The sequence below is a fragment of the Hoplias malabaricus genome, chromosome 12 (genome assembly GCF_029633855.1).
Source record: "Hoplias malabaricus isolate fHopMal1 chromosome 12, fHopMal1.hap1, whole genome shotgun sequence".
Lineage (NCBI taxonomy): Eukaryota > Metazoa > Chordata > Actinopteri > Characiformes > Erythrinidae > Hoplias > Hoplias malabaricus.
This window is the reverse complement of record NC_089811.1, coordinates 30900048-30911068: the sequence shown is the minus strand read 5'-3', so window position 1 is coordinate 30911068 and position 11021 is coordinate 30900048. Positions and strand designations below refer to the sequence as shown.

At 36.8% G+C, this 11021-nt stretch overlaps 1 protein-coding gene across 1 annotated transcript; it reads right to left on the bottom strand.

Moving 5' to 3' along the window:
* Positions 1-1027: 1027 nt before the first annotated feature.
* tnfaip6 (tumor necrosis factor, alpha-induced protein 6) lies at positions 1028-9406 on the bottom strand. Its single transcript, XM_066641159.1, has 6 exons — positions 9235-9406; positions 7618-7755; positions 6899-7060; positions 4680-4908; positions 4049-4089; positions 1028-1507 (listed from the first exon to the last, which is right to left on the bottom strand). The coding sequence occupies exons 1-6, from the start codon at positions 9341-9343 to the stop codon at positions 1410-1412; spliced, it is 777 nt and encodes a 258-aa protein (XP_066497256.1). The 5' UTR covers positions 9344-9406; the 3' UTR covers positions 1028-1409.
* Between the last annotated feature and the right edge of the window lie 1615 nt (positions 9407-11021).

The following is an 11021-nucleotide window of genomic DNA, read 5'->3' as shown; positions in this document are numbered from 1 at the left end:
TGTTATACCCAGTTTTTTTGGTCATTTTGTTAGGAGATTGTTCGTTAACAGGATGGAGCTGTTTTAAGCTGTTGCCTTCAACATGCCATCACTGGAAGTCCCAGCACCATGCTTTGAGGGTTTTTTCTGTGGCTGCTACAAGGATCAGGGTCAGAGTTGAGGCAAAACAGAATGGAGCAAAGTCCAGAGATTTTTAATGAAAACTTTATCCAGAGCACTGGGCCAAAGCTTCTCTGTCCAACAAAACCATGATCCTAAGCAAACAACCAGGACAATCCAGGAGTGGCTTAGGCACAACTCTGTGAATGTCTATGAGTCTGTGAATGTCCGGCCTTGCCGGAACCCAATCAAACATCTCTGGAGAGACCTGAAACTATATGTCCACACATAACAAAATTGAAAGGGTTTGAAGACATTCTGAATGCTTTGTATATTTTACAATCACATCTTAGGGACGATCCTCTGGCATAAAATCCTATGTTTGAGAGATTTCAAACCCAGTTTAATAAATTACATAATGCATTCCTTCGAACTATTAAGTGCCCTGACACAATATTCAACATTCCATATTCTGCAAATACAGAGAGGCCAGATATAAAACAATGTCATGTTTTCTAGCCAAAAAATGTTTAATATTTTAAGAATTCAGGTAAAAATATAATCCAAGTAGTCCATATAATCCTGTTTACTTACTCTTTTGCCCTGAAAAAGAAAATTAGGTACCACAGTATATATCTACTCAATAAGGGAATGATTCATTAAATTAATAAACAAATTGCATTTTCTTACTTTACGTGAACTGAAAAGCAACACACAATATTATGAGCTAATTCTCTAACAAGATTTTTCTTCCCCTTTTAAAAAGGAATAAAACATAAACATATTTGAAACACCAACTTTGTAAAACAAAAATTACACAATTATGACAATGACTTAAAACAATAAATTAAAATGCAGGTCAACACAAATTTTTATAATAAACATTTATTGTAAATATTGTATAAAGCAATACATTTTTAGACTGGTAGACTGGACATTTTTAGAATTTCAAGTATTGCATTCCTTCTGCATTTTTCATTTTTGAAAGCTTGGTGAACATATAAATTCAGTTCAGTAAATTAGGTACAAGAAACAATTAACACATGGTTAAATAGCCTACATATATAATACAAGCATATAAGCAATGCAAACCTTTGACAAATTGTGAATAGGATATTTTCATCAAACAGATACATTTCATTCTAATGTGTCATTGTAGTTACATTTTACATAAAGCTGAATTGAAAGTCATATAGGTAACAAAGGTAAATGTGAAAATGAATATGCTGCACACAGGGTGGATTACAATAGTTAAAAAAGCACAAGTACATAAATAACCCATGTTTATTCTGTGTTTAATGACTAGTATACTAGGAGAGTTCTGATGAATTTACAGCAATGTACTGCAGCTGGAATCCTCCAGCAGATACAGAGGAGTCAGACAGAAACTTCAGTGTCATAACATTACCTGCAGAAATAACAAAATAAGTGGTTCAAAACAATTTCCTGAAGAGAATTAATAGATCTGGGCAAATGTCTGACATGCATTACATCATCTAAAGACTCCTAATCTGAGAGGAAGGTATAAAAAAAAACTCTCCACTTTTGAGTAGGGTGTCTTTGTCAGGACTGCAGTGGCACTGACATGATAGTTATGTGTGTTGCACTGATACACGTGGATCAGACACAGCGATTATTCTAGGTTTTTTTTTTTCTAAAAAATGGTGCCCTTTTGCTTGCCCATCTATTAGACACAACTACCTTGTTGGCCCAGCTTTTACATGTACATCTGTTGAGGCAGTAGCTCATCTGCTGCTGCACAGTTTGTGTTCATAATTCTCTAATACTTCATCACACAACATTATGCTGAGCAACAAACTGCTATGGGACATCATTCTGTTAATGTGGAACTACCAGTGGTGCAGTGTTTCTTTTGGTGTCTACTGGTAGCTGCCCACAATTATTGCAGATCCAGAAATCATGCAAAGAATATCTCCATTAATCTATCACAGCCTGGCCAACACCTGTTCCTGCACCTTCCCTTGGGCTGGCATTTAGCCAAATGAAGATCAGGACAACCAGTCTATAGAGAAATGTCTTCCTGCTTGCTATCACACTCCTGAACAGTTAGATATTACTAATGTACATAATACTCTATCTTGTGGATGTCTGTACTGCACTTCATATTTATATTGGTATATAGAACATGACAAAACAATCTGTACATAATATCTCAGATTAGTGCCTCTTCTAACACTTATCTTCATTATTTTGACCACGACATCCTTTAAAGCTTACATTAAAATAAAATACATAACCCTGCACAATGTAAGTTTTAAAGGTATATTTGTGTGTGTGTGTGTGTGTGTGAAAAATTGTCAGTTGCTGTGCACTTTCCTATGAAGCTTGATTCAAATTCTGAAACAAATAGCATCTACAGTCCCCTTCACAACTATCAGATGTGTACAAGATGAGTACAAAGGCTCATAACCCAATTAACTTTATGTACCTTAGCTTCATCTCACACTAAAAAAGTGGAACAATCCAAGATTTATTTGAAACACATGTATTCTAAGAAAAACTCAAAAAAAATTCTTTTTTTTATCAAAACATGTGCCACAATATTTGGCACCCTTCCATGCATTTAATATTTTGTACAACCTCCCTTAGCAGCCCTGAGTGTTTTCATATGACATCTTATTAGTTTAGAGACCACAGAGCAGAGAATTTGAGAGCATTCTTCTTTACGCAACCTCTCCAAATCATTCAGGAATCTAAGCTCTCTTTGTGGACCCTCATCTTAACTCACCCCTCATGTTTAGATTAGGGGACTGACTATAGAAGCTCAATTTTGGTTTCAGTAATATTTTTGTTGTTTCTGACCCACACATATGACTTGAATCAGTGTGCTGTTGGAAGATATAGTGATAAGCCACTTTTATTTTTATGGCAGAGGCAGACAGATTTTGATTTAACACATTTGATTAAAGGTGATACCATGTAGCCACATGAGGTTCACAATACCTTTAGAGGAACAAAGAGCTCCACAATTGTACAGACCATTGGCCATATTAAACAATGAGCATCAGGTTTTTTTCAGTGTAGTCATCCTTGTTAAGCCAAACCCACCCTGATCGCTTGCTGCCAAACTTTCAATTTTCATATCATCTGACTACAGAACCAGTCAAAATTCTAGTAGCCTCAAGTTTCTGGTTAGGTGGCACAGCTTTTTCCTCAGATTTCTTCAAAAAGATCTGTTTGTACCGAGGTGGAACTGGATGATAGTTTTAGAGATATTTTTGACACCAATATCCACCATGTCTCTTTAACAACATGACAGCGATTTTGGATCTTTTTGGATCATCATCCTCACTCTCGGTGGGGGCAATTAAAATTGGGTCCCTATCCAGAAAAGTCTGTCACAATTTGTTTTTTATGAGTACATATTCTATAGGCATTCACTGACATATGAATGTCAACACATTATACTCTTATACTGTTGAACTGTGTTCTAATGTCTTTCCCACCTCATATATAAATCCCACTGAAACAGAAAGACATGGATTAATGCTTGAATGTGCCTAGACATTCTGATCAACTTTTTTAATAGTTTTTTAAATAATTATTTCTTCATGTCCTTGTTTTTTTTTTTAATTCTTAATCATTCTTATAACCCTTTTTACTAATTTGTATCAGGAGTGGCATAAATTGTAAAAGGGACTGTATATGGTAAGTTCGGCTGATAAAGTTAACAATGAGTGCAAAATGTGGCTTTAAAGTTTTGGCTGATTGTGTTTACTATTTTGAAATGATTTTGATGGAAATTCAATGCAAGTGGAAAATTAATGCTTAATGCTTGCGCAATTAATGATGAATTAGCATTTTTACATTGTGGTTCCAGCACCCTGAAGTTTAAATTTACTACATATTTAAGTCAGAACAGAGGAAGGTTTATCAAATGACATGAGATCAAAATATAATTTTGCTGATTGTTATTAATAAATCTTACCTGTGCTAATAAAGTCATCAGGCAGTTCATCCCCACAGTACCTACAGAGAACAAAACAGAGAATACTTCAATAAGAAATTTGTGATATATAAACTATTTATCTAAATGTTTCCAAACATATCTTCTAATTAATTATTTCAGCTACTTTACTGTGATTCCATTGCAGACTCAACTGTGAGCATTCACCTTGTCTCCATAGAAACGCTATGGCAAAAGAAAGGTTGCTATGAACAATGCCAAGAGCAGGAGAGAAAGGTACAAAGCTCCTCTGCATTGTGCTGTTAAGTAAGTGAAGTCTTTTCTTAAAAATGGTTTCGCGTGGCATTTTTAATATAGAACTCATCAATCAAAAATAATACCTGACCTTACTGAAGTTCTTGTGGATTAATGCAGTCAAATCTTTACAGCATGTAATGTGAAGCCTTCTCAGAAGCAGTATTGGCTAGTATAAGCCATTAATGAAACAAATAGGGGGAACAAACTCATTATTATAACCACCATTGGATTCTACAAACCATTGCGGATATCATTTAGATTGTGAAAACAAGGAAGTTTATGAAAAGGTTCAATTCCTGTAAATGAAGCAAGAGTTAGAGTTATTGAGCTGTTGAGAGATTCATTGATTCCATACCTTCCAACAAAACCTGAGACATCATCATAGCTATCATAGATTTCCAGATAATCGCTGAGGCAATCTGTGTCATCCTCTACATCAAAGTCAAGGAAGTGCAATTGGACCTTCTGGCCGTAGCGCAGGCGGATGTGCCAATAGCAGATCTGTTCATCAGGATACTCTTCTGGATAACTAGGTGACTGCAAAACCTTCTCTTGGTCTGTATGCACACCCCCACACTCTTTTGCTGTATTGAAAGAGGTAATATGTAAGTAAAAAAAAAAATCATATTCCAGACTGACATAAAAACAGGGAAAAGTACATTTCATTCATGCTACATTTGAGGTACTGTGTATTACTGTGCACATCATTGATAAAACATATTTTATCAAATTGCAATGTAAGTGAATCATAATATTAGGAGCTATCATTTATGCATGTTAAGACACATCATGAAAAAGAGTGTCTATTTCCTGTTACTTTTTTTTCAGTAAGCTCATTATTATTGGCTCAGTGAGGGGGGAATACAGTAAAGATAAACTAAATCCTGAAGTAATTTCACTTTATAATGAAGTGGCACATTGCTGTTGGCTGATTTATTTAAACTAAGTTCATTCATTATCTGTAAGCACTTATCCAGTTCAGGGTGGCGGTCGGGGTCGGGGGCCCTTGCGTTCTGATCCTCGGTTACTGAAACTGGCTTTTGGAACATGGAACGTAACCTCTCTGGTGGGAAATGAGCCTGAGCTGGTGCGGGAGGTTGAGAGGTACCGGCTAGATATAGTTGGAACCAATCTCCTTGAGGGCTCGGGGAGGGCCCCGGGGGTGGATGAGGTTCACCCCGGGTTCCTCAAGGCACTGGATGTTGTGGGGCTGTCCTGGTTGACACGTCTTTGCAACATCGCGTGGACATCGGGAGCAGTGCCTCTGGACTGGCAGACTGGGGTGGTGGTTCCCCTTTTTAAAAAGGGGGATCGGAGGGTGTGTTCCAACTATAGGGGGATCACACTCCTCAGCCTCCCCGGTAAGGTCTATGCGGGGGGTACTGGAGAAGAGAGTCCGACTGATAGTTGAACCTCGGATCCAGGAGGAACAATGCGGATTCCGCCCCGGTCGTGGAACACAGGACCAGCTCTTTACCCTCGCTAGGATCCTGGAGGGTGCATGGGAGTTTGCTCAACCAGTCTACATGTGTTTTGTGGATCTGGAGAAGTCATTTGACCGTGTCCCTCGGGGTATTCTGTGGGGGGTGCTCAGGGAGTATGGGGTACTGGGCTCTTTGTTACGAGCTATCCAGTCCCTGTACAAACAGAGCAGGAGTCTGGTTCGTATGGCTGGCAGTAAGTCCGACTGGTTTCCAGTAGTGCACCGACACTTGAATGCAGTCCCACTAAGCCTTGAAAGAGCCATTCAATTTTTTTTGAATGCAGGATGTTTATTTTTTTATTGATTCCAAGACTCATAGTACAAATATACAAATAAGTGTAGAATTTTCCAAAAGATTGCATTGCATTGTATATTGTTGTGCTTATTGGGGTTTAACTGGTAAATCATCTGTTGCACTGAATTTCATTGTTCAGTCATGGTATGATTTAACGGTTATAGTTTTTTCATGTGTTCTTAGTCTCAGCTGTAGGAGTCTTAGTGTAAACTTCAAATTAACTTGCCCTCATTGTTGGCAAATGTATCAATTTTATGGCGCTGTGAAAACAGAGAATCATCTGTATGATTCAATATATCAAGCAAACTTCCCAGAGCCTACAATCTCTGCAAATGGAGAGTTTTGCTAATATTAAGTCCAATAACTCTATGGAAAAAGCATATTCTGGGGAATTTGAGTGCTGTGAGATTTCATTGGCAAACAGATTGTACTTTACCCCTAAACTATCCATGAACAAATGAAATTAAATGTGAAATGTGCAATTATTTGTCAATGAAATGTGTCTTCCACATTTAACTTGCAGTAGGGGCATTGATCAAACACCCAGAGCAGTGGGGAGCCATCCCCATTGTGGAGCAGTTGTGGGTTCAGTACCTAGTTCAAGGACCCCTCAGCCATGAATTGAGGGAGGAGGACAGTGCTGTTCCTTCACTCCTACCACCACCAATTTTCCTGCCAGTCATGGGAATCTAACCAACAACATTCCAGTCCTAAGCCCTCTTCTCTATTAGGCCCCATTAGGCCACGGCTGCCCGAACAATTAGCATTAGGAACTTCCTAATATAGTCTTACTCACAGTGAGGGTTGTAGCAGTACACGTCCCATCTCTCACTTTTATTTAGCCGATAGCCATAATCAACAATCCCAATCTTGCCAAAGCCGCAGTTGGTCCCAGGTTTGACAATGGGGTATCCCACACGGCCTTTGTCAAACCATCCAGCTGCACACACATGGAATCCTTTGGGAAATAGAGAAATGTTATTTTCTTGTGTCACAAAGAATTATTTTTTAAATAATATTAGAACAGTCCTGTAATTAATCCTTGTCCTTTAATTTGTAAATAACTTAATTACTGGATAAACCTAATTTTTCAACGTCATCTGTTCCTAATACACTTTGTAGTCTGCCAGAAAATAACTTGCTGCTTGAGGAAATTGGTAATTATGGGAAATCCGCAGTGTGATTGTTTCAGGGCTATGAGGAATAAAGACCTACAGTGTTCTAGAGCATGTTGGTACAATTTTAGGTTTAAAACAGGAAAGAAGGGAGGCAGACCTCCCTGGATGTGTATAAACCACTTCTAATCACAAACAATCAGCAGCCCAAAGGCTGAGCCTGTGTACAATCAAAGTAAACCAGAAAAGGGAAAAGATCAAATTTCCATGCTTTATCTTCATGCTACACCAACACAGAATCAAACGTTATTTTTATCAAGTATACAAAGCAAAAGTTTGTGTTGGAACATAATCTTATATCTGAACAATATCTGAGCAAAGCCAAATTGGCAACAGATACCTATTTGTCTGGCAGCCTCCAGCTGGTCATAAGTGGCCAGTGATCCCCCCTCAAACTTGCAAACGGCCTTGGCTTCCTTATATGTCAGCTGATATCTCCCTTTGCGAGATTCCCGATGGTAAACTCCAGCCGCCTGCTCTGTAAAACAGAAACATAGGACAATCAGCTTAAAGTACAAGTCACATAAGGTCCACAAGTGGACCTCTCAGGGTCTGATCAGAGTCTCCAATATTAGAAGCTTAATAATCTATATATAAAATCTATACTTCCATAAAAATCTATTAAAATTAACTAAACTAGATAGTGCAGCTATTTAGTCTATCTTAACCCAGATGGTTATTTAACTAACAAACGTAACTTCTTAGGAAGAGGAAATAATTTTATATTTAACATGTTATCTCCATTGTTGTTGCTGGCTGAAAGAACAACACCAAAACCAGAAAAATGAATCTACAGAGGTTTAACAAGCTCTGGTAGAATAGTTAATACCTGTCCAGTGGCATGCATGAAAAGCCAAAAACACTGCATGGGAGAGCTGTCCCGAATGCTTAATAAACAACAGCTTGTGAACCTGATAGATAAACCAACTGAGTGGAATGTTCCACATGTCCAAGTTGGCATCTGTCAAAGTAACTATGGCTTTTGGAACAGGGAGCTGATTTTTGACTTATTTTAACAGCACGCATGCATGAACTTCTAGAAGCTTATTGCTAATAAGCTTTAATTGCTGCTCTCATCAAGGTGCCTGAGGACAAAAAAAAACAACCTCAAGTGCTCCCACCTTAGTTACCACAAATCAGGTCCTGTGAAGAGGCGCTTATTTGTTTATGCGTTCTGAGTGTACTGTAGTGGGAAAGATTAAGACAACATCTTTTTTTTCAGCTCATTGTTAAAATACATATCCATTCCATCTTCAAATGACTTCAAATGACCATGGCTTTATACAAAGAAACAGCTGCATGAATTTAACAGGATAAGGATCACTAAAGATTTTGTATAGTGTTGCATCATCAGATTTCTTGCCAAAAGAAGCAAATAAAAAGATAGCATTCATTTATCATGTTTTTTCCCTTAGAACATACAGATTTACTCACATCATGACGTAGAACAGTAATGAATGATTCAGTTATTCTGTGGTAAAGAAAACACTGAATCTCTGTAATGTGAATAAAACATTGTGGTGTCTTGCGACATACTGAAGTAATTGCGACATACCAAAATGTACCAGGCAAGATGGACTGTCAAGCATTAAGAGAGTCATAAATGCCTATCCTCTAGAATGAGCAAGTGACCAATGTGCATACCTACACACACACACACATATACCACAAATGGTGTTTTTTTTTTTTTTTTACTTTTTTACTTTTTTGGATAATACATGTGAATATTTGGGTCTTATGAGGCAAGGCATGAAGCCCTATGGACTTAGTAACCTTAATAACATCCTTTTGAAGATTCAGATTCTCCTGTTTAGACATTATTTTAAAATATGGTTTATTACCAACTTTTCAACTCTAATCCATAATATTAATCTATAATCTTAGTTTGAATCATCAATACTCAAATCCTTCAACATTTCATGTGCTGTTTAAAAAGTTAAGAAAAGATTAACATTACCAAGCCAAATAGAGTTGTGAAGTATTCCATTCTTGTATCCCCAAGCTTGAGTCTGCTTCAGGACTACTCCTAATGCAAAGACAGTGGCTAGAATGTGCAATGCTATCATCCCCAGTCGAGTACAAGAGCATCAGTGACAGCAGATTCCTTCTAGGTCTTGCAAAGGACTACTCAGAACATGTGTAGGCTAGCTTTAAGTAGTAGCTACAGTGGTTACAGACGCCTACTCTGGCCAAGAAACTCTGGTGGGAGGAGACTTCTCTTTTCCTAAAATTCTCCAGGCCCCCTGCCCACTTCAAACTGACAAGTCCTTTAATCTTTCTGTCTTTGTAGAAATTTAAAACACTTCACCCAAACTCACTGTTCCTATGATTTTGGTAATGACACAAAGAACCCAGTTGGAAACAGGGCTTTTCTTGCTTAGGTTTCATTAATCCATTAATGTTCATATATACTTAATTACAAACTCAAAAAAAAAAAAAAAAAAAAAAAAAAAAAACACTTACTCAACCAACATTGTACATGTACCACTTTTAATTGTAGATTTTATTTTATTTGATTAACCCTATAAACACTGTTTTTACTCCAGGAGTATATTAGATATTTCTACTTTAAAAAGTTGTAATTACATTATTTACAGTGTGTAATTATGCATGTTCTACCAGAAAAAAATGGATAGAGTGCAACTTAAAATATGTAATTAGACCTTAAAATAGTACTAGATAACATTTTTTTACCTCCACCTATTGTAATTAATTTTTGAAGCACTATGTTCAAATCAATGGGGAGTGTGAGGTGTTTTCCTACACTCACACAAAAGTTGCATAGTACAGTTTCTGCAGTGCTGGGCCTGGAGTAGCAAAAAACAGAGGCTCTATTCTCCCTATTACAGGTCAGTGGAACATCACAATGATGTCAAAGCTTTAATTTTAAGGTAAAAATATTATGTACTGTTCCTTTAAGACCACAGTTGCTCCTGGTAGGGTGCATTTTCACTGGAATTTTAACTTTGGAAAACAAACAGATACTGTAGTGTCTGATCGATGTAAAAAGAGTATTTTACTGATCAATTAAAGGTCCTTTAAATAATTAAATTGTTCATTTGAACACGTTATATTTCACTCAATCACAATTTTAGTATAATTTATTTATTGTACTGATTTTTAACAAAATTTAAAAAATTTTTAATTCAATCTATCTACCAAAATTTTGCCTAAAACCTGATGTCACCATTTGTCAACTTTATTCAGTTTATCATAAATCCAAGATTTTTAAGTAGTTTTAACATATTCTTTGCATATATATTCATTTTATCAGAGAATTTTTTTTGATACTTTTGATACTATTTATTTATTTTTGGTCATTATATTGAATTGTGGCCATGTATTAAGGCCAGGAATGAAACAGCTGTACAGATATTAAACATGCTATTACCATTACAAAGTCCAGACACTCCAGGCTAATTGCTTGCAGCTTTCACCAAATGTTCTAAACATCTAATTGAACCTGAATAAATGTAATGCTGAGATGTTCCTTAAAAGCCCTTAAACCACATTACGTACAATTTACACTCTGTTTCCATTACAATTTCCTGAGGAAATTCATCACTGCATATTACAAACTGGTCTATGATTCATTAGGCGATGCATGTGTCATTTGTGGTTTTTATGTACCTCTTTTTATGTACCTCTTTGCTCATAGTGTCTGGACAGGACCATCCCTCTTCTAGAGAGAGGGAAAGACACTCTAGAGATGAGTCAGAATTTTAAAGCTAATATTTAAAAACA

Coding starts and splice junctions, on each gene's coding strand:
- tnfaip6 (XM_066641159.1), bottom strand. CDS start 9,343: ATGATAGCATTGCACATTCTAGCCACTGTCTTTGCATTAGGAGTAGTC. Junction 7,061..7,617: donor GGAGGCTGCCAGACAAATAG/GTATCTGTTGCC, acceptor TATTTCCCAAAG/GATTCCATGTGTGTGCAGCT. Junction 1,508..4,048: donor TGATGACTTTATTAGCACAG/GTAAGATTTATT, acceptor TTATTTCTGCAG/GTAATGTTATGACACTGAAG.